The sequence below is a fragment of the Fringilla coelebs genome (genome assembly GCF_963513975.1).
Source record: "Fringilla coelebs genome assembly, chromosome: 3".
NCBI lineage: Eukaryota > Metazoa > Chordata > Aves > Passeriformes > Fringillidae > Fringilla > Fringilla coelebs.
Window position 1 is genome coordinate 90283183 of NC_140030.1, and position 24657 is coordinate 90307839.

Sequence of the window (24657 nt, forward strand, 5' to 3'; positions counted from 1 at the left end):
GGCTCTGAACCTTTGCTTCCAATTATATTACCCAAAGCAGTACAGATCAAGATCTATTTCCTGAAGGTGATTCTCTTCCTTAAAAAACTCCATTAAGCCATCAAAAAACAAATGTTCTTACAATATCAGTGCCAATTTTAATCCTTAAGGAGCATCCCAGCTATACAAAGTAGACTTTGATTTGAGTGTGTATCTTAGATATTATTGGCCACAGAGAGTTCTTTGGCCTGGCATCTAGGTTTCATCATCATTTAAATGAGTAATAATGAATTTTAATTTCCATAAAGATCCCCCTGCTTAGCTTATAAGGAGCACACTTTAATGTGTACACAAATAATGTATATTTGAAGAACCTTTGGCCTTGCCACAGCAGTAACGAGTGGCTGTAATAGAACAGTGCCCTAAAGCTCACGCAGGATTTTTATGCTACTTTGGTAACACTCATGCATCAACTGCATTTTACCTTTTTTTGTAAAGCAACCAGGATGTATCTGAAACAGTGGAAAAGTGTCACCATGTCAGACCAGCCTCACAGAAAAGCTTTCTCTATTTACAGTGGTTTACGAAAGTTCTGCATATATCAAGGACCAAAACAAAACTCAGCTCTTAGCAAAATGCCCTCTCCAATAATTTCTGCTTTCAAGTAGACAGCAGAGCCATGGATTTTTTGGTGGTGTTATTCTTTTGTGTTTTGTTTGTTTGGTTGGTTTTTATTGCAGGGGTGGTTTTTAAGATATATTTTTTCTTTTTTTCTGACTGCTAGTGCAAAGGAAAGAAAAAACATTTTATGTCCTTTTATTGCTGAGGCTTTGTATGTGTGATCAATAACCTCGCAGTGCACCAAAGAACTGGGAGACCAAAGCTATCCCTTAGGTACCTATTTCAACCAGGCATGGGAGAGGCTGTCCAGCCATACTTTGAAAGCAATTAGTCCCTTGGACCTCCTCCTATTTACTGAGATTCCTTATGAGCCTGTCCAAGCCTGCCTGAAGAGGTTCCCAGTTCCTCAGCAAAGGACTGCTTCCAGAGATGATCCCCTCCACAATACCAATGCTTCACACCCAGAAGGACCAGTAAATACAACTCATCTTGCCTATTAAATCCAAACACCACAGAAGAACTTGAGCTCTTCTACTAGGATCTACAAAGATGTTTTTGGGGGAGGAGGTGGAGGGAAGGGAAGGAGGAAAAGATAATCCATTCTAAAACAAACATCTGAAACAATATTTAGCCTGTGGACCAAGCATCCTGCAATCCTCAGGACAGACTGGGGAATTAGGGGATGGAAACAGTTGCCTTGAACAAACCTGTGAAGCAGCAGTCCTTACTTCTGTTCAGAAGACCTTTATATGATTCTCCTCTGGAAAAAAAATTCCATTAATTTGCAGAAATTAGCTTAGATGCCATTAAAGAAGAGGACTCAGATAATGTTCCATATTTACATAGAAGCCACCAGTTCCAGGTGCTACCAAATGAAGATACAAAGATTTTTGACACTAATACCAACCTGAGAAGTTTAGATGGGCCAGTTCACTGGAGACTGAATGTGCTGTAGCTTCTAGTATTGCTTTTGTGGACTAGGAGTCCTCTTGCCTAGATTTCAGTTCAATCCCAAGCAGCCCTCTGGTGTTCCAGTGTAAGGACCAATACCTCATGTCTCACTTTCCCCAACTTCTGAGTCTTCTCTCCTCATCCCCTTGTTACCTACTTCTCTTTTAAGCTCTCATGTAGTTCACCAATCTTCAGTTTTTTGACCATTCAATAGCCTACTGTAGATGTGGAAATTTAGTTTCCTGCAAAAAGGGCCAAGAGCCACAGAGTTTGTACACAAAGACACTTTAATGCAAATCCAATAGTACTGTTTCATTCTAAGGTGCTCCACATTCTCAAACACCCAACACTGAGCTTCCCAGTTTTACCATTCCATTGAGAAATTCACTTTTAGTCTAAAGAGCAGAAATTTTAAAAGACAACTCTTTAATTTTTACTTTTTTTATTTAATCAATACAGTGTTTCAATACCAACTGTTAAATCTTTATGAGCAACAGGAGCATATTCTGCAAATTTGTTGATCACTATATAGTACAACCTCAAAACTCTTATCCAAACCCCATGTATTCCAAAATTAGGTTTCCTCCCTCAACAAGCAACATTTGAATAAAAAAGTCCTGACTTACTCCAAAAAAATCCACTATGCAGTTATATAAACTCAGATCTTTTGACAACCCCTCTGGCTTGTGAAGACACAGGTTTATATAAAGAAGCTTCAAAAGAAAATGAAAAATGAATATTACTTTGCTGAAATTTCCAAAGGACTCTAACAATTCCATTACCATAGCAGTACATATACATACAGACGCTGTGTCCAGTAATATAGTATTTCTGAAGGACTATAATTGTTCTCTGCAAAAGGCTGTGGCGTGTTATATTGTGACTATATCAGAAACTACTGTGCAGCCATTCCATTTTATTTAAGCCTTCATAATTACGAAAGTATCTCTGTTGAAATTATATTTATTAAAAAAAATAAATCTTACTTTAGATTACTAAAAAAGTGCACATTATGTAAGTGCAGGCTCCATTTCACCATTTCTACTCCTTGTTTGTTCTACATTTCACTTCCAATTCCCAGTTTTTCATAATATGCTGCAAGGCTTGGACTGCAGAAACGAAGGCTATTTTTGCCTTTAATCAAAACACTGGTTTCAAAGATGTTTTCATAGGACCAACACATTTCAGGCAATCTCAAGTACTTTAAAACATTCTTTGCCATCCTACAGAATCAAAACCTCCACCACTAAGTCGGGGCCTTTACAAAATAATCTGAAAACAGTATACACAATATTTCAAGGAAGCAGAGCAGCTATATAGTTGAAAATGGCAACATAGACATTTTAAACATTAAACCAATCCTCCTACTTTCTGTATGAGGCCTCTGGAGATTGTGCATTTTACATGTTTTTTTAGCCCCATATTTGTAAGCGGAGAGGCAAATTTTCAGAAGGATTTCTTATTTAGCTAAGAGAAAAATAAATCACATTGTAAATGCAGCGCTGTTGCTGCCTTGATTCTCTCATATCATGGCAAGTACCAAACTTCTTGTCCTTGCTTACAAGGTTCATGTTTATACTCAGTGTCATTGTTGATGACTGATATATGTTGGCTGGTTTTAAAATAAGTAACTTGGAAAGATTGATAAAGAAGTACAGAGCTCTGATTTGTTGTGGATATACTGTTTCAGCTTACAGAGGAATGTGTCATCTTCGCTCACAGCCAGTGAAAAATATTTTAACTCAACAGAAAGCATGGCATTGCATGATATCGTGATGAGGAGTTTCGCAATTCCTACAAATTTTAAATCGTTACGCCCAAACCCAGCAGGAGGAACACAACTTGAGCACATCTTCCATCCACGCTCTCAGTCAAAATTCACAGGTAAATCCTGCATCCATCTCTGGAGAACATCTTGAGGGACAGATGAAGATGAGGAGAGAGCAGGTAAAAACTAAGGTGCAGCACCAGGTGTGCAGTTTCTCTGTGCACTGTGTGCAGTGTAGGAGAGAGGATGTCTCCCTGCAGCTGCATGCAGGACAGATGAGGGACAGAGCAGAAGTTGTTCCAGGTAGCAGTCTCCTCCATGCCTTACCCACCCCAAGGCTGGGCTGTTGCAGCCTAGGGAATGCTCTGCTGGGCAGAGGTGGAACATTATACCCAGTGTATCCAGAGGAAGCACCTCAGCTTGGAGCTGCAAAGGATTCTTCCTTACCTTGGCTATTTGATGCAAAAGATAACGGTATCAGGCAGCTGGCTGCTGACAGGGAGCTGTGTTACCAGTCTCTCTCTCCTCAGAGGGAAAGAAGAAAAAATGACTTCACATCAGACTATTACAGATACTAACACTTTTGTCAAAAGCAGGAACACACAGAGATTCTACAAAATACTGTCTAGACACTGGAGCACACTGACTAAAAGAAATCATTTGAGTACAAGCTTAATAAGGCAGGGTAAAAAAATCTACCACCTTACAGCTAACAACACTTTGAAAATGAGTCTGCTGTGTGTGATTTCAGTGATGTCTGAGGGAGACAAAGCTCGTTATGTTCATGTTTTTCATACTTTCAGTCAAACAGATTGCTGAATAATCATGTTCCCTTTACTCTAATGGATGAGGAAGCTATTATACAGAGGGTGTTTCCATATGTTGCAGTTAATAAAGGCAATTCTTACTAATAAGAGTAGGTTGTCTCCACTCAGCTATCTGATAAAAAGCCCTCCTGTTTAGAGGAAAATGCAGATCCGGCGCCTAGAAGACTCCTAGAGCTGCACATCTCAGTGGCTACTGGAAAGCACTGTAGGTAGATGAGTACCAGGTCTTCTCCAACTGAGTCTGAATCAATGACATTCACTAAAATGTTCAGGGCACTGGGAGCAAGCACTGTCATCAGCTTCTCTTCATATCCACCCTTTTCTTGCTGGTGAAGGACAAGTGGACAAGACCTGGATCCATCGTTATGGAAAATCATCAGCAAGTCCCTTCAAGAGGTCAGAGTGCTCTCTTCTTTGAGGAAGCATCTGGGTCACTGTCTTGGGAGCTCAAAATTCTACATGGAGAGTATGGCTAGTTTTAGGCTGAGATCACGGATGCTCTTTCAGACCAAAACAATAAAATGCATGGGGGGAAATAATTTTGGGGGGATCACCCAGAAGTATGAGATGTCACTTACATCCTTGTCTTTCCAACCACAAAGCTGGGTGCATGCCCACAACTGGATGAAAACCTCACATCTGTACTATGCTGTTGGAGCTATCTAGTAAACGGAGAGGAAAAAAAAAAAGTCTTGAAGCTCATCTCAGTTTGCTATGACGGGTTCAGTGTCTGACCACATCTTTAAAAGCCATATGGAATCCAAACCTATTGAAGGACAACTTGCCTCAGATGATTGATATATCCCAACTAGGTTCACACAGCAGTGCTCCACACTGGATTTCTCTGGATTTCAAAGTAGGGCAGAGATTGTTCACCTGTAAGTACCTGAGTAGAAATAAAAGACCTGCCTCTGTTGCCATTCCCACCTTCAGGGAGACTGACAGTTTCCTACAAGAAGTTTCACAAGGCACATCATCTCTCCATGGTAAGTATCCATCTGTAGCCTTACATTTATGAATTCAAAGCATTCTGCAAGACCTCTTTATCCAGACATATAAAAATGTAGAAATTAATTTGTGGAGAGACATTACTAATAGGAAATAATCTGTTTCTTCATGTCTTCTGGGAATGGTGTTCTGCTGGTTTTCACTATTCAGAATAGGCTTCAAGAAATGCAAAAAATACCCAAAGAAATAGGCAGATGCTTTCAAATACAGAGACAATGGGACCAGTTCCTACACATGCACCTAGTCCGGCTGGATATTTACTGTCACGAATAATACTTTCCAGGATTTTAAACAAAGCTAATATGGCCAACATTTTCAAAATTGGACACTAATTATGGACATTTCCTAATTCAGTCTAAGTTTCAGAACTGCTGAACAATAACTTGTCCTTGTGGACATTCAGTATAGAAAATCAAACCCAAGGTGACTCAAGCCAATACTGAAAAATACGAACACTCTAAGTTCGCAGTTCTGTTTGAAAATGCAACACCTCAAGGCTAAATCCCATTTTGAAGACACTGCAATGGTTTTGAAAGCTGCATATTTTTTGTTGTGCCACAAGAAGGCATAGACAAATGCGATGGGTGGACTCTGCATCCATTCAGTGGGACCAGTGCAAGCAGCCCCTCCCTAACCAGCCAGCACTGTTGTCTGGGAACGGAGGGAATCCGGGGCAGGCCTGTACAGGGAACCAGGAGGAGCCCTTGCAGAGACGAGGGAAAACAAGGGCTGCTGTTGGATCCTGCCCAGAACACAGAACCCGGCCACAATATGTCCACACAGCGTTTCTGTCTCAGAGATGTGGGAAGTCCTGTTATGTCTGCATTCACAATTAAACATGATTTTGACATTATTATGGTGCTGATGCTGTTATATCTTCAGTGTATGATGGGTCCTGGCTCTGCTCGGGCCTGCCTATTGTTCATGAGGGACTTTGTCTTTGCAATGATCGGAGAACAAGGTGTTCTGGAAGCTCTTTTCAGCTGTGACCTGGTGAACTTCTTACGGATTTTTCTGTAAGGAGGGAAGGAGGAAAGGAGGGAAGGAAGAGAGAGACAACAGCAGAGATAAATCTCAGTCTTTAACAGAAGACTGCACAAGAGCCAATAACAAACATAACAAATACTCTTACCAGAGCAGGAAGGCTAGTTCATGGAAAAGAGACTTGCAGTCAACAAGAGTCAGCCCTGTCCAGCAAATGATGATTCAGACTTGTCTGATAACGGTTAATCAAAACGGGAATTGGTGTTAGACAACACTTGAATAATAATATTTAATTACATGAAATCTTGGGCCAGAACGCCCAGGTAGCGAATCCTCCCACGTGATATCGATACAGGAATGAAGGACCCAGAAGAAAGGACCGTGTTAGCACCCAATGGATGTGCTACCTCTGTAAAAGTGGGAGCAATTGTTGTTATTTACACTGTGCCACTTCCGCAGACATCACCCAGAGCTCTGGGCATTTTTACTGGGGCCATTCAGGTGCAGTAAATTCACTTTCATTTTTGAATTTCAGCTGATAAATGAAACATATTAAATCCAGGTGGCCATGTTGTTTGTACTGTAATCCTAAATATCCAAGGATAGTTAATTTTGAAGCATAAATACTTGCTTTGTTTCAACTGCTCTGTCTCTTTACTATTATAAGTCAATAACCACAATGCTGAGGGTATCCAGGGTATGGTATCAGAAAAGGTACACACAGAGTATGCCAAGAACCATCTTCATTGGCAGAGACCTGAACATTAGATGCTGTTGGAAAATGACCTATTTTCTGAATTTACTCAAGAATCCCAGCCTTCGTTCAGGTAGTTTTACAAATTTTAGGGATTTTGAGCTTATGGAAATGAGCATACTGGGCCTCTAATACTTAATGAGACCGGGCTTTCTAATTCAGACTGCTTGACTTGAAAATGTGACCTACAAACTACAGGGGGATGAGGTGCCTACCTGCATCAAGGTTCTGAGATGGTTACTCAAGGAGTGGTTTTTCCCTTTCATCTAAGTGGGCTGTTACCTCTGAAACTGAAAAATGGTGGCACATGACATTGAACATACATGATCAGCTGTAAATAAATTCTATTGAATTCTAAAATAGCAATTTGCTTATTAAATTTCAAACACTACTTTGTTACTAGTTAGTTACAGGTTGACTGCTCCCCAGGGATGTAAGCTTCCATGTTAACTGGGCCACAGAAGAGAACATAAGGGGAAAAAAAAAACCAAACATGCAAAAAGCAGGAGAATATACTCTGCTATCAGAGGTTAAAGGAAGCCTGAAAAATACATCTATTTTGGTTAATATACTTTCAAGGTTCAGAGACGTATTCCCTTTTGAAAGAAGGATGCCTTCATGTCCTGGAATACCAAATTAGGGTTTAGCACCATTCAGCAATAAGCAAAACAGAAGAAAAGGAATCACCAGAAAGTTCGGTTTCAGCTTTTCACACAATCCCACTGAGAAAAAAAACCTCATTGCTTGAGTGTTCACTTTATATGGTCATCTTAAATTAGGCCAAAAAAGATATTAAATTGATTGCAAAGATATTGCATACTTTCCAGAATGGTAAGACCATAGAAATGCAATCTCAGACTGGCAGAAATGTGTCTATCTAAAATAATGAGATAGCCAGGCTTTATGAATTCATGTGAATAGACAATAGCTACTACCCACACTGATCACTAAGGGGGACCACCTCTGCAAAACCTTACAGAACTGGATCCTTTTTGATGCATTTGTTTGCAAACCTTTGTATTTATTTACAGAAGGAATGTGGTCATTAATCATTTGAGAAGCCAAAGGTTCAAATAATATCAGATCATTGTTTACCCTTCTGAATTTTTAATAAGGCAACTTTATAAACTGCCTAGAGGTTCCTACTTATAAAAGTAATTTGCAGCTCACACTACATGTAAGGACAGTAAAGGATTTGAGATTACAATTTGTCATTATTTTGTATGGACAGTAAAGTAAAAGATACAGTTATTCCCATTAAACACTGGTTAAAAACCAACACAAATAAAGGCAGAAGAAAAAGGTCATCACATTATTATATCAAGCAAGCCACAAACAGAGTAAACTCCTCACTGAGTATAAAAGAAACTAGTTCTATATACTCTGTCAGAAAAAACTAATCTGCTAGGCACTCTTAAAAGGCAACCCAGCACTTCTGCTTAAACAGGATTGTGAAAATGCTTCCAGAAATTAGCTTTCTGGGATACAGCCTTTCAAAAATAAAACTGAAAGAATGGAAATTTCCACTGACTACCATTACATGTTATATTTAAACAATCATTTCTCTAAAAGCCAAAACTGTTCTTTTTACTGCAAAAATTATAGAAGGTGGAATCTTTACACTGAAGAATTTAGCATCTAGATACAGTCTAGCTTTTTGAGAGGCATTCATCAGGTTTCATAATTCTTCAGAGTCTTTTTAACACTTAAACATGCAGGTTGCAATAATAGCTGACAAAACCCAGGACATTCAAAGATAAAATTGTTGTCACCCTTTCACTCATAGCACTTTGCCCTCCCCCAAAGATACACTGAACTAAGGGCAGAGTCAATTTTAATGCTCAATTTCCTGTCCCTCTTTCAGTTAATACCAGCCATATGTTTTAATTACATAAAGCTTTTATCTAGCAATGGCTTTAATATCTGTATCGTTGGTAACATCCTTTGCAGTTGTTAGGACAGATTAATTGCCATTTTCCCTGGTTTTTTTCTTTGACTTTTGTACTAGTTCTTGAAGCATAAGGCATTACAGGCTTGAAATGCTAATTCAAAAGTATTTTAAAGCCTTTACTTTGAATTTCTAGTCTTCTTGAGACCAAAGGTATGAGAATGAGCTAAATATTTAAAAGGGAATCAGTATATAACCCCACAGTGCTCATTTTTAGGTAAAATGTGATGCTCTGGTGTAATGTAGGAATAATACACATTTTTGATGTCTGCATGACACTTCAATTAGTAACTGCAGATAAAGGTACACAAGACCCTTGGCACATAGTCAGGGAAGTATGGAAATGTACATAAGTCTTACTAAAGGTCCAGATGAAAACCTAATGACTGTTCAAGTTTCATACACAGACTGGAACCTCATGGGTAGAAATAATAGTTAGGCTGTACAGGGCATTTATGCTATGCTTAAATTTAATTGGGCTAGTCATTATAATTAACCAACCCTTTCTCAGGATCCAAGTGTGTTCCATGTAACTCACCATCTGCTGAAGTGAAGCACAATCCTATATAATCTATTCTGTCCAGATTTCTCAGGAATAGGATAACTGGGAGCAAAATTTCACATTTGCAAAAGCTGACTCAAAGTTCCCTTATCTAATTCTGCTACACACTAAAACAGCATCAATTTTTAAACTTGAATCGAATGAAGAGAGGCCTCCAACTGGCATTAGTCAAGAATGTGTTTTCAAGCCTTTTCTAGTAGGACTGGAAGGCATTGCTGCTTTAAGTTTGTTGATATAGACTGTCACTGTGCTATATATAAACTGCTGTGCATCCATGTTGCCTCCTCTGCATTGGACTCAGAGTTGTGATGACTACACTGACTTTGGTCTTTATCAACTGTACCAACAGGACTTAAGGAGCAATATTAAATAAATACAAGTCATGCAAGAAGTTATACAGTGAAAGAAATTAATTGCATGCAAATGCCTGCTGATATTTCAGCAGATGACAAACCTTGTTTTGAAAGAAACCTTGTCCTAGGAAGAGGAATTGCCTTCAACATACATGCACTTGTGAGATGCCCATAACTCTTCTTAAATACCAAGGTCCAGGATTGCCTTTGATGCTCTGTTTCCACTAAAAATACACTAAGGACCTAATACAAACCTGGCTACAGAGTCTGAAGCTCAAGGACACTGCTTTGTTTTCCTCACTCTCCCTAAATTAGTTTGATATTTCTGCCTGAGTCTTTCTTAGACTGATGCCATTTGAGCAACATCCTCATATGTAAGAACTGGTGCTGTGGAAATGTATTATTATCCAGTTGCTGGTAGCACAAGGAACACCCCCAGGTCAGCAGGAGGCACAAGAAAACTGATTTGCTGCACAATCATAGCTGAAATCCCATGTAATCTCCCCATTGGGGTGAAGTATTCTGCTATGACTTTCCAAGTGTAAACAGCAACATAAATGTGCTAGATGCATAAATACTGCCAACGCTGGCAGAATTTTGTGTTCTGGCACAAATTATGTGTGAAACTTGCAATCAGTCTAACCAGAGAGCCATTCAGAAAGAAAAGAAGGCTAAAAAATAAGAAGAAAACGTATTCTAGAGAAATGTTTGTGAAGTTGCTTGTGCTCTAGGGCAATATAAATTTTGTGCAACGTAAATTTTCATTTTCAAAGTGCAAATTCAAAGCCACTTAGAAAAAAGCAACTATATAAAAGCATAACCGTAATTCCTTGGTGGTTATTAGATTAAATACTCATTTATTTCTCTGAGGGCTTCTTTTATCCAGAGGTATATTTTAACTATTCAGTGAATTAAATTACAGGAGGGGGTACTATCTTAGAAAGCTGACAGGCTTTTTATTGATTTCAACAGGTTTCAAACATAGTGAAATGCCAAAATGTGTGCAGTGCTGCTTGCTGAAAGAGAATTTAACTGGGATGAAGCTGTAGGCACAGATCCTTAGAAACCTAATATGTTACTGACTGAAGGACTCAAAGCACTTCCTACACTTCTACCTGTGTGCAAATGAGAAGTATTTCATTTAACTCTTTGGCTCGCTGGTTTAGACTTTGTTTTCCCCCTCAACACTTTCAGGATGAAGCTTTCCCATATTGCATTAAAATTTTAATTGAACCTCAAAATGACAGAAACTAGTTAAAAATAGTTTTGGAAGGCAGAAGTGGGTTGACACTGATACACCTTTTAAAAATAAGGGCCTTAGGAAATGTTAATTTATAAAAACAAAATGGAAGACTTTAATAAGCATGGGACTATTGGAAGGCTGTTGCCATGAGCCACATAGCTGCATTATAAAACCCATGCAGATGGCAGATAGAGTGATATAACCTTTATGAGATTAAAGAGGTGCTGCTGTAGACATGCCAACATTATTTAAGTGTTTTAAGAGCTTATCTCATTTTTCTCCTCCTAGCAAGGAAATGTTTTCTTTTGCTAGTGTTTATCTTCCAATATTTCATCAATATTTATGGAGCAAGACTGTTCTCTATGAACAATAACTTTTAGACACATCAATTACAAATTACAGCATCAGATCTTCCTAAGAAGCTTAAGATAAGGTATTTTTTCAAGTACTGCATCACCTTGAGGGCTTCTCTGATGTTTTGTGTTTCAAAGCAACAGCCTATAGCTACTACATATATATAGAAGGCCATTAATAATGGGGTAAAAGCATTTTCTTTACTGGGAGGAAAAATCCCAGGTCAAGGATTTAAAGCACAGACTCCTATGACTGTATCATGCCTGACCTACAGTATGACACAAGCCACCTCTGTCTCTTTCTACCTGCTGCTGATTTAAATTAAAATCACCTTGGAGCAGAAACCATCTCTTTATGTGGATTTCTAGAGTGCCTAGAGCAACAGGTCAATCAACTATTGAAATATCTACTGCTGAAATCATTTCTATACAGTTTAATTGCAAACAACTGTCATGGCTTTTGGAATAATTAACTAGTTCAATAGATTTTTCCATATTTTTGTTTCCCCTGAAAATATTTCATTAATATTCTAAAGTGGTTTAGTAGAGAAGGAATTAAAGAAACAAAGTCCTACTCTCAGCACCACTACTCATTTTTCAGTTGAATGCTGGAACTGAAAAAACTTCTAACCCCTAAGGAACATTATGAAGAGATGCTGTCATACACTGGTCATCCCCTGATGAATAAATCTCAATCCCAACAATCAGCAGTGAGATTATCCTCACAGCTCATCTGTGAGCTGGGTGTTTAGCACCAAGAGGCTAAGGTTACCTACTGCTGAGACAACAAGGGTGACACATCAGTTTGGGGGCAAGGCTGACTTCTCACAAAAGCCAGAAGCACAGAGGCCCTCCCAGGGGCAGAAAGAGCTAGAAAACCCTGTGATCTAGTTGGTGGGAACGATGGACACCACAGAGTGAACATGGACTTGCTGTGTTTTGGGTGGGGCTTTGTGAGCTCAGCAGGGACAGCAACTCACACACAGCAGTGATGATGGCAGAGCAGTGTTCCTCACACAGTCCTTCCCTCAAGGAAGGGAGAAAAGCCTGTCTTTGAATTCATGGCATTTCACCGGTATCCAACTTTGTAGAGTGGAATAGAACTACTAAGTCCTGGCAAAGGAAGCTTGATGGAGTGGGTAAAAAAGTAAATTATTCACACTCCTTCAAACAAAACAATGGCTCAGGCTTGTAACCTGAGCTATGGGACAGCTGCTCTGCACTGTATCTGAAATTCATTAGCCTCCTCTTAGTTACCTTTCCCTGCAGAGCATGCAAGGCAGGAAGTCTGCTTTATCCAATAAAGGGCTGCTTAACTTCTCCTCCCTGGGAAGGACACACAAGATCACTGCAGATGTGTCAATACACCAGCACTCTGGGAATCCAGGGAGCCTGAAATCCTTCCACAGCTCACAGGCACAAACACCAGCAGATTTCAAGGCAACTCCTTTATTTTTCCTAACTATATCAGCAGGGTGAAGATGAATTCCTAATCTACCAAAAGGAATTTTCAAAACCATCTATTTATTCTGCAGCAGGACGGCTGTTCTGTATATTGATTAAACATCACCTGCTATGACATGAAAAATTTACCAGCTGGAAGCATATTATTTTTCCTGAGACAAGCAAGAACCTAAAGAGAAGGTGCATCAGAGCAAGCTAGCTAACAGTGGAACACAATGTTGTTTTCAACTACTCCCCAAATACCTTGCATATTAATTCAGAATTTCAGCATTATCCCAGACTCTAAGATGACAAAAAGGTATAGAACATACAACTTCTGTTTCTGGCCTTGAGCTACAAGAATTAAGTGTCATTTCTCCAGCAACATTAAATACTGCATTGAAAACTTTCAAAAATATTGTGTCAACTAAATATACTTAAGTCCAAGATAACAGAAAACTCCCTATTATATTTTTCATAGGGGGAAAAAAAAGAGAGGTACTATTCTTCTACGATATCATTAGTATTTTTCTGTCTTTCTTTTCTTACCTTGCTTATTTAATGAAGTTTTTGGCCTGAACACTGTGATTTACAATATTGCAGCTTATACTATTACCTGAGGCTCAAAAAGATTGACAATATGCTTCCATTTTATCAATTATGCATACACTTTTCCTGGAATAACATGTGTACCAATAGGGTATATTTGGAGGAGGTTCTTGGCATCCTGGACACTTGCTATTAAGCAAGGGCTGAAAAATAAAAATTATTCAGTCTTACCAGAAACAGTTGGAGAGCCAAAGTTCCCTCACAAGCCCATCCCCTGGGGCATTGCTACACACCATCAACCTCTTGCATAATCAGCATTTCTCTACACACAGAATCTCCAGGGCAGAATAAGGATTAGAAATCTGTAGTGTGGCATCAACAGAGGAAAGCTTTGCCACAGAATGATTTGATGCTGATTTCTAAGGTCATTTTGATGTCAAAGGTTGAAGATTTTTTAAATTTTTTTAAAAAATTTATGTGACCAAAGGTCTATTCAAGTTCATTTTCTGCCAGTCATCCTGCTCTCCACATTTATGGCCAGCACTTTTCACACCAGTATCTCATAGTTCTTGTTGGACTGGCTAATTAAAAACCACACAGCATCCTAAAGAGTAGGTGTACACTCAAGCTTACAGACAAAATGGTGGAGCTGGAGAAAGGCTGAATTAAATTATTTGTCTGGTGTCTCACAACAAGAGGCAACCTCGGAATTTTAAAGTTTGGATCTGTATTTTCTTCGCAAGAAAAACACTTGAATAGTATTTTGTCAAGTAAATGTTTTAGCCTCTACTCATAGCACAAGTTACAAAAACAGACAGTCAAATCTCCTTAGATGTTTGACAAGAGCTGTTAGTTATCTCTGTGATTGACTTTCACAGTCACAGTCAATATGTTCTCCATGGTGTTTTATATTTAAAATGCCTATGTAGTTACTCATGCAAGCTTTTTTCACAAAAAGAGACCAACTAACACTTGTTTTTCCACAGCCTTACCTACATTTATGCCAGAGGGTCATGAGTTTTAAAAAAACCCCAAATTGTCAGGGTAAGCATTGAGAATGAATGATTAAATACATACAATGAAATATGGACTAATTCAGAATTAAATCCTCTATCTGTTATTTGAAATGAAGACCCTGATAAAGGACTATTTAGAAATTAAATTTAGTGGGCAGTTCTGTGTGAATTTTGAGACTGTGAGGATCACTGACACCATATTTTTGAACACACCCCAGTACAATTTTATAACCTTTTTTGCTATTTAACTTTAGCAACAATGTGTTCACTACAGGACTTACATAGTTCCCCTGCCTCCGTGTACATTATTGCTGTCTATTTCTCTGCCTTTAGATGAAATCATTCTTAACTCTGTGTCCAGCTTCTATGAGTTGTTGCTCACATAGCACAGGAATCATAAAAAGTGAAAAATATATCTGAACAAGGTATTGAGCAGTATCTGAGGATTATAATCATCAGTATCTAAGATCTAATGTGAGAAACTAACAGGGTTTGTGCTTAGGAATGGTGAGAGTGGACTAATTTTAGCCTGAAACTGATGTTACTCTAGCTTCACTATAGGTAACAATTGTATAATTAATGTTGTCTCTATCTTTTCTTTGATATTAAGCATGTTGGTGTGACAAGTTTGCATTTTTATTTTGCTTCGATTGTTGCCCAGAGTTTTGCCGGAGAAATTGGCTTCCCATACAAAAATGCTTATTTATAGAAAAATTTCTTCTTGTTCAAAACCAAATTGGTTTTAACTCCCACAATAGAAGGCAGCCAAATAGTACAAGATGACACATTCCCACTGGGTGTGTGGATTTAGGAAAAAGCTAAGCAGCAAGCTAACAAAAAGCTAAGCCCTAAGACTTTCAGTTAAAACGTTGATAAAGAGGATTGGGTTCAGCTACACCAAATCCTCTGTGCAAACACAAAAACCAGCTTCTGAAAAAAAACCTTTTGAAATTGCCAACCACACTGCAGGAAACTCTAAATTTGTCAAGAACCATAAGAAAACAGGTTAAAAGAGCAGGTTAAAGATGCATGGCATCCCAATCTAACCTCAGACATACAGGGCATATTGGGGACTATGTGATGTACTCTATCTGATGGACTGAGCTCAGGAATGGATTTAAGGGCTTTGCTGAACTGGGTCTGGAAGGTCCAGCAAAGAAAACAAGGTTTTTGGAAAAGTCAGGTGCTTATATAGGAGCTTCTCCAGCAACATCTATGTTTAAGGCAATCCTTAATGCATTTATCATCCCTGTATTTCATATAAATTGTTGAGGTTTTCTTTCCCTCCCAAGTTTCCCAAGACAACAAAATTTTACAAAAAGACTCATTTTGGAAATTGTATTTCCCTTCCCAAATATAATTTTTTTTTGGCTATTTCTGCACCTACTGTGTGAATGTGAGAGAACATTTGTCAAAAGAAGTGGAGAAGATGACAAGTGGCCGAATGACCCTCATAAATGTGCCTTTGTTTTTTAGCTGAGCCATGTGAGTTAGCCACATGCAAGCTCTGACCTAAGATGCAATTACAAAGCAAACTTTGGTATCTAAGTCCCCCTGGAGAGGCAGCATATTTGAATTTCTGCTCACAACAGGGCAGGATCATTTCACAAGAGCCAAAGGTGTGACTTTTCAGGCAGCAGTAACTAGGTCATTTACAGCCATCTGTTCCTAGCCTCAGCCTCCCTGCCGTCATCACCAAAGCTGTGTGCTAATTAATTTTCACCTGCTAATCAGTGCAGACAGCTCTGAAACCAACAAATCATCCAGTTTCAGTCAACAGCTTCTGGATTCCTGTGGGTGGCATTTCCATGAGACTTCATTACCAATAAAGGTAAAGAATTTTCTTTGAAAGAAGATCCCCTCTAAGGCTTCTGACCTGCTCCGTGTGGAGCAGTGCTCTGGAAGAACAAGAAGGCTTCACCTGATTCTTCAGAACAGGTGTTATCTGTTCTTGGCCTCCAAATCTTCAAGCAAGCACTTAAGCACCTTCTTAATTTTGTGTCTGAGTTAGGCATATAAATGCTTGGAGATATAGACTTAAAAGACCTGACTGCCGTGTTATGGGAGGTCTGTGAAGAAGCAGGGAACTGGATCATGGTTTTCCAGGTCCTAGGCAAGCGCTCCCAACACTGCAACATCCTTCCACTGCCATGTGGCTTCAAACAGGGCAAGCAGCTTACTGCAGTGCCGCTGAAATTCCATTTAAACGGTGAGAAAAGAAATCCATGGCTAAAAACCAGAATTGGATTGTATTCCATTTACTCTGAAGACTGATAAAACAAAGCCCGTGACACTATGTGTTTTTCAAACCTCCCAGCTCTATCCAATGGCACAACTTACACTGAGCTCTGAGGGGTTTTTGTGAACATGCTTTCTTAGTATATAGCCATGCTTCCCTAAGTTTAAAAAATATTCACATTCTTCAAATGAGTTGTTTTAGTTCCATGGAATGAACCTGCTTTTAAAAACAAACATTTGCATTATCACAATAGTGCTATTTTGATTTAGAAGTACTATAAAGGGTCCAACAGGAAAAATTCAAGTAGGTAAATACTGAAAGAAAAAAATATCTTTAGACCTGTGAAAGCTGCTCAATGAGAAATGAATGGTAAGAGATTATGATCTAGTTTCTATGCTGTTGCTTGTGATTCCATATCACAGTACCTCAGCTGGGACTCAGAAAAGTATGGTCTATAAGATGTGAACAGTGCATTCATGAATAGACCGCACGAAATAAGATCAAAATAACATCTCACAGAAACTAATACGCTCTCTCATGAGCATATAACAGCTTTGAATGGAAGTTAACCAAGTGGGATGGCTCCTAAGCTGTAGCAAGGACAATTCCTCCCCATATTCTTTACACAGTATTGTCACAGTGACTGGAGAGAGCTGTCAGTTCACCTGGACTCAGACGTGGCCAATCAATAAGATATTTGCAATCCTATCAGCAGGGATTAAACAGAATTCTAAGGGATATATTCTGTAATCCCTGCTTTTCAAGATGCATGACAACTATATAATGCAACAGAAGTAAAGGAAATGGAAAATTACATCCTTAGAGGCTGATATGGCTTTTTGTTAGAGAGCTGGTGCATCACATTGTCAGGCTTGCAGCTGATGCTCCAAGAGTGCAGCCAGGCATCTTCTTGCAGCTGGTCACAGGACTGGGGTCTAAAGGCCATGGTGCCATGCAGGTAAAAAATGAAAATACACTATGCCCAGGATCCAAGGGTGGTGTAGTTCAAAAAAAGGATCAAATCAAAGTGCCTCATCTTTACAAAAAGCAAAAGCCAAAAATACCTTTTTTTGTTTTGCACACAAATTTCTTTGCACAGTTGGGGCCAACTGGAAAAGAAAGAGTAAACATACCCATGGACATTTGTGTGATAGGAATTGTACATGTGAAGAGGAAGAAGGAGCAGAACAGCTAGCACTGGGACTCTGGCTGGGATGCAGACCTGCAGCTCTGCACTGTGTATCAGACCCCAGGCACCAAAGCCTTACTCCTCCAGTTTTCCCTTTTCTCCTGGCATCGTGCTGCAACTCAAGCACTGCGCATGACCTCGCCTAAGCCTGGATTAAAACACATGTGGGAGAGAGAGGGGGCAGGGGCAGGTCACCCACAACTCTTAACTGGGGCTTTGGTTCCAGCAGGGTTTCAGTTTGTGTTTCCAGGTACAGGCTGGGCTTTCCACAGACAAAGCTGCACTGCAGAGAGGGCCAGCAGCACGTGCAGGAGCACGAAGGGTGATCAGCACCAGCATGGCTCTCCCCCACTTCTGCAGGAGAAGCAGACCACTGACAGCACAGCAAGACTCGACATTCTGCAGAAGCTGGTCGTCAGCCTCACATTCTCTTCTTTCTCGACATGCAACTTTGGATTTTAAGCTTTTTTTGTGTGTGCTATGAGACATGCATAAATAAAAATGAGTGGTACCAGGTAATTATCACAGCAGTTGTGATATCCTTACATAGCACCTCAACAAATCAAGGGAAGATTTTGCCTTTTGGAGACAGAACATGAAGTGAGGGATTAGAAAATTGCCTACATAATGCTGCCACAGGGATGCCTCTCAAATCATTTTATCAGCAAAAGAAGGAAGCCATGTCTGCTGGTAACAGCTAAAGATCACGTTCTAATTTTAGCAGTTGCAGTTAACTCATTCCCAATGGAGTTGCACTTACCGTGAGAAGGTTTCTAACTGCTTCAGCACTGAAAGGAAACAAGCATTGAGTCATTCAACTGCAGATCTATATGCAAATATGCTTTTTGGCCCATGAAGGGAAAGCACATAGAATCCGCTGCTATAGCGCAGTCAGCCAAACATTTCCACACATTTCTTATAATGCAAATGCTGGAAAAAAAAATAATTCATTTACCAACCAGTGTTTTAGCTGTCCCTACACAAGTGTGATCATTGGCATGCACATGCACTCTGTTAGGGACAGAGCGTGTGTATAGGAAATAGAGGCACACTGCATACCTAGAATTGGTGAGAAAAGTTTTTGTCAACAGATATGTTCCCCTTGACATTGAATGGTTCAACAGTAATATTATTAATTTTACTCAAAGGTTATGTTTATATCATATATAACTCAAGATATATTCAGCCAATATATTACATTTTACTAAGGCTCTGAAGACCATGATGATAATTTTCAATTATTAACTCCCAGAACAGCAATTCTGTATACAGAATTTAGTTCCTCGCATATGGTAATTTTCTCTGTTGACCTCTATTGGGCCTACAATAGAATCCACATCATCCAAAAGACTTCATTATAGCAAAGCTGACTAAGTACAAAGAAATGAATAAAATACTTTATAATTAGGAGACTTCTGGCTTATTCTCAAGCATGCACGTAGTGCTAGGAGAATCCCAGAAAGTAATATCTAAGGATATTTAAAAAAAGTAAGGATACTCTTCTGGTGAGCAGTGATAAACATGAGACTCTTTAAAGAGTAATTTTTTTCAATGAATTGTGTAAACAGATTGGCACTTCAGAGTAAAATCTTGGGCAAGTTATTTTACAGTAGGGGACAAGAATTTCTTTTTCATTTGAAAAGGATATGAATAAAGAAAAATACAAAAATACTGAATCCAGTAAAGGTCAATAAAATTACGATGTAATGTCAAAAGGTAAGTGTTCTCAAACTGACATGGGGTTTTCTGCCTTGATTAATCCCTGGTGTGAGCCTGTGCCTGGTCAGGGGCAGGGAAATCCCACGGGAGCTGGTCTCACACAGGCCTCAGGGAGGCTTTGGAATGAAGAGTGCAGGTTGCCCCTCGAGATGAAATAGCAGAACTGGGGACCTCTGGATTCATTGGCAAAATTCACTGAGCACGCTGACAGTATTCAGAAGGACAACCACATGTAGACAGAACAAAACTCATGAGGGTGATCCCTTCAAGGCTCTAACACGCAGACAGATGGAATAACTCTGTCTGTCCCCCAAAGTGGGGGTGGGCTGCAAGGACTGGGGCTCAGCGCCGGGTTTGGGTGCAGCCAGCTCTGCAGAGGGAATCGGGCTGGAAGGAGGGAAACACAAAAAGGAGCTCCGCTGCCATTTTTCCCCAGATGTGCAGAAACTGGAAAACAACAGGGGAGGAAATGGCTTCCAAATAGCTACAGCTTAAAAACAAAGCTGAATTGTATGAGAATGTGCATTACAACTGACATAAAATACACTCCTGTTCTACTCAGAGGGGCAGATTAGCACCCAAAAATATGTTCAATTTCAGATGTAAACTCCAGTCCTTGTGTTTCCATAATACACAAATTCACACTAATTTTTAAGAATACCTACAGGCGTTGTTGAACTGTGGCCTGAGTGCAGAGAGAAGGGCACTGCCCTAAAATTCTAGAGTAACTCCAAGGGTTACCATGGAAAGCTCAGATGATATATAATGCCCACTTATTTTCACTGCTCTTAATATTTCACATCCATTGCTACAAATATCTCAAATATGTGCGCAATTAGATACAGAAGAGTTAACTTTACAGAAATAATACTGCTGTTTAAATTAAAAGAGGAAAGGGTGATTATTAAAAATTAATATTACTAAAATTTCTTCCAAAATGGAGTGATACATAAATATTTAATAGATAGATATTTATAAATAGGTAAAAAATATATATAGACATAAATAAGAGGTATTTATCTTATATAGATATTTATAGATAATAATCTTATAATAATAATATTTATAGATAATAGATATTTACCTTATCTATTGATAGATAATAAAATTGAGAATTCTCATGTGCATCTTAGGTTTGATTAGCATAAAATAGACTGGTACCTCCTTTTTTAGTCTAGGAGCACTATTATTACTTTTTTTTTCCTCCAAAAATATCCAAAAATATAACAATCTATTATTGGCTTTTAAAGCTAAATTTTTGCGAAAATTTACCCTCTAGACTCCCTACTTGATATTTTACAGAAATGTGCATCTTAAGCATTAATTCACTAGACAAAAAAATCTTTTAGGACAGAGAAATGAAAATTTTTGTGGACTGTTGCAAACGATACTGAAAAATATTTCCTTTTTTGAAGGCTTCAATTACACTGAGAAATATTTTTCCTTTTGCTATAATTCGCATGTGTCTCTCTCATACATATTTTTAATGAACAAATTCACACGATAAAACAGATTGGATCCTGATGGAGCACAAAAAAGCTCCCTAAAGGACCAGTTGGGACCTTAGATGGGGTGATTATTTCTGACCTGAGAGTTCAGAATATGTTCAGAACCTAATGGCTGATCCCTGGCAGCTCATTCTTATTTGTTGATTTTTTTGGGTTTTTTTTTTCCATTCTGTGTCAGGACTGGGTAAATTTTGTGCTGCTTTTTCAACCATCTCCTCCCTAGTCATCTCTTCCCATTGCAATTATATTGCATTCAACTTGGCTTTTCAGCTTTGTCCTGGCAGCGCTGAGCTGCGTGATCCTCTATCACAGGACAGGCTGTCTGTCAGGGACTGCTGTCTGTCTCCAGCTGCCCCCAAAGAACAGAGCATTTCATTGTTCTCTTGGACATTAGGGCATTCCTAGCAGCAGAACCAGGCAGTGCTTTCCACTTGGAGCTCTAAAGGCTGGAGACTTGCAGAGCCCAGAGGAGAGCAAGCTAGCCCAGCTCTAAATAATCTCGGAGTAAAGGTGAAAGGAATCAAGGGAAAAATTAGAAAGGAGACACATGTGAGGGAAGGAGTCAATGGAGATGGTATGAGGACAGGAAAGTACCAAAAAATAAAAGAAAAAATTGAAAACCTCTGTGAAAGACAAGGAACAGATCTCATGTGAAATAGAGTTTCAAAGGACAAAAAGCATTCCCTGCTGTGCTGCTCCAGGACGTGTTCAGGCACCTCCTTGTTTGAGGAATGTCAGTGAGGTCCAGCTTCCCTCTGTTCCCATACCAGGTACTTTAAACTGTTCATTACTTGGAGGAGAGGAGCAGACACAGACCCCTGAGCACAAAGACCCTTGTTTGTGCCCCACCCTGCCTGCAGAGCCAGGAACAGCTCTGCTTTCTCCCTGGCCTGGGTATGGGGTCTGCAGCCCTGGGAGTGGGGAGGGGATTTCCTAGGATGAGAACAAGCAGAGCTATCACAGATGAGTGATTTGCAAAGCCAGGACTCATCCCACTACATGTCAACCACCTGCAATTTAAACATCTAGTCCAGGTAAGTTGTCTGGGCTGCCTCCCAGATCAGTGGAGAGATCACTGCCCGTGTAAGACTTCTCATCCTTTGACAGGCATTTCTCTATAACACCGGGAAAAATTAAATTGAAAATTCTAAAACTTCAAAAGGTAGTCAGTCTCACTTTCAGGATCCAATTGCTAGGGATTAGTCTGCTATTACTGAAATCTTTGTATCAAACAACTCTCAAAATGCCATCAATCTGGGCTGGAATCAGCAGCCTAAGAGCTCATCAGCCCAGCAGCCTCTAACCACTCTCTCTGAATTGCTGCATGCCTCATAAAAAAACCCCAAGAAATTCCATAATGAATTATGCTGAAATAACCACCAGATTATCATGTGCTAGTATGTTAACTTTCCTAGCTGAATCTGCCATTAATGGGATTAAATGTGCACATTTTCCATGCTTATCTCTATGTTTGCATATGTTCTTTCTCTTCCCTCTTTTTATTATTTACATTTTTCTTCAACTACCAGATTTTCTAGGCTTGTGAAATAATCACAGAAGTGAGGAACAGTCTGATGTTACTTGCTGTAATTAAGCAAGATATTAAAGGTTTTTAAATAACAGGCCCTTTTTTTTAAAAAACAAACTGTAACTTCTTGACTTAGTCTGAATTAAATCAAGAAAGGGCCAGACAGGGAAAGACAAGCACAGAATAGAGGAACCTCCAGAAAAATAATAACTCTTCCATGCTATCAAGAACTTTTGGGGAAAGCAAAAGCTCATTAAATTTTATCAATTAATCTGTAAATGAAAGGTTGAAGGAGATTATCATCTCAGTTTCTTTTAAAGGAAATCAACTTCTAGCCTGGAAAAGATGCTATCAGCTGTATATTTCTCTGCTGTACATTATTTTTCAAGTTCTGAAAATTTCAGAGGATAACCTACACTGTAGATGCATTTATATTTTGCTGGATGATCAGAGGTGTCCTAAACTTGTATACGAACTAAAACAAGTGAAATTTAAAAGTTCTAATCTTTGCCACAGAGAAGTAGCACTAAGTGTTATTAATGAAATGCTGATAATATTAGTAGATAGAAAATGAAAAGTTTGGCATGTGCCAAGCATGGCTCTTTGCTGTAATGCAACCTCAGATAATAATGTCAAAAACTGTTATCGAAATAGTGGATCAGTAACACGTATGCAGTGAAGCCTCATTCCCTCTAAGATTTCATTTTTTCTTACCTGGTCTCTTCTGTAGCTATAAAGAAACCATCATCTGAAGCATCAAGCCAATTTTGCCTCTGTCTCTTGATCACTGGAATGGTGCTTGTCTTAATGGCACTTGCACTGGCTTGCAAGGCCTTCCCATTAGTCATATGGATGTGGGGAGCAGCATGCTGAAATCATATTAAAAGGGAAAGGTGTTTGTCTGAGAATAAGCATAATTCCATTTACAAATTCTGCTGCAAAGGGCAGCCTACACACATCTCAAAAGCTGGCTCGTCTGCCTCCATCAGTACCTGGGGTAAGATAACAACCAGCCTGTGCCCATTGACATGTTTTATGCATAGGTTTAAAAGCTCTTTAAAAACTAAATTAACTATTGCTAATGCCATTTTATACAAAAAACATATTGAGGCATGAGTCAATGCTATGAACTAAGCAATTCAGAAACAGAAACCCATTGATTTTAGGAGAGAATTAATATTTTCTGAGCAAAAAAACTAACATCCCAAGCAATTAGACACAAGACCTATTTTTTCCTCCAACTATGGCATTAAACTAATTTCAAAAATGCATACTTCTCACTTTGCAGGTCCTTACTCTGCCTGATTTTGTTTTGAAATAGAAGTCGCTGAATAAGATAAGTGGTTTGGTCCTGCTGCTAACCTGAACGGAAGCAGGAAAACAAAAGTTTGTATCACCATGTTGATGCCATAGTTCTTAGGCTTACTCACTGGTCTTTATCTAGTTAGAGCTACCTGCAATACATCTGCATTCATTTCACAGCTGATAACATCAAACTGAAAATGATACATTGATTTTCCACTCAACCTTTACCCGGAGTAATTGTGCAATGTGAGCAAGTACTCAGATCTAACAAGAGAAGCTGTCTTCTTACACATGAGGAGAGAGTAAAAATGTTTTCTGTGTCATCTGTAGCTAATGTTGTGGAGGAATACACCGTGACAAAAACGTTAATCTTGGAAATCTTAATCTTGTTTCCCATGTAATCGATTAGCAGCAGGACTAACAACAATTGGACAGAACCAGTTATTATAGAAGACATTATACAAAGATGAAAATTTGCTTACTTTATCTCACATGGATTCAACATCACGTTTTCTTAGGAAGAAGTACTATTTTCTTGGTGAAATAACACCAGTATTCCACATTACTGACAGCATTTTTGTAACACTCCTCAAATGCACCCAGTGCTGCACATTCATGGGAATAGCCCCTAATTAGGGGATCAGCATCACAGTCATGAGTAAGGAGGGACCACTAGCACCCACAAAACCAGCAGAACAGAGCACAGAACTGATCTCTTAAATCACGTCATAAAAACATAAAAGCCAGAAAATATAAACAAGTAGGACAAATTTTATGCATTGGACAGAAAATTTCCATCCATCCATTATG

General features: G+C 39.1%; 1 protein-coding gene across 1 annotated transcript in view; it reads right to left on the reverse strand.

Annotated features, from left to right (window-relative positions):
* Positions 1-5784: 5784 nt before the first annotated feature.
* The window catches only part of LOC311151937 (metastasis-associated protein MTA1-like), a gene marked incomplete at both ends in the record, with an annotated part of 46010 nt that continues 27137 nt past the window's right edge, over positions 5785-24657 (reverse strand). Inside the window, 2 exons of the mRNA XM_084202649.1 lie at positions 5785-5974; positions 23257-23411. Coding sequence (XP_084058775.1) covers positions 5785-5974; positions 23257-23411 — 345 coding nt within the window. The remainder of the gene's footprint in view (positions 5975-23256; positions 23412-24657) is intronic.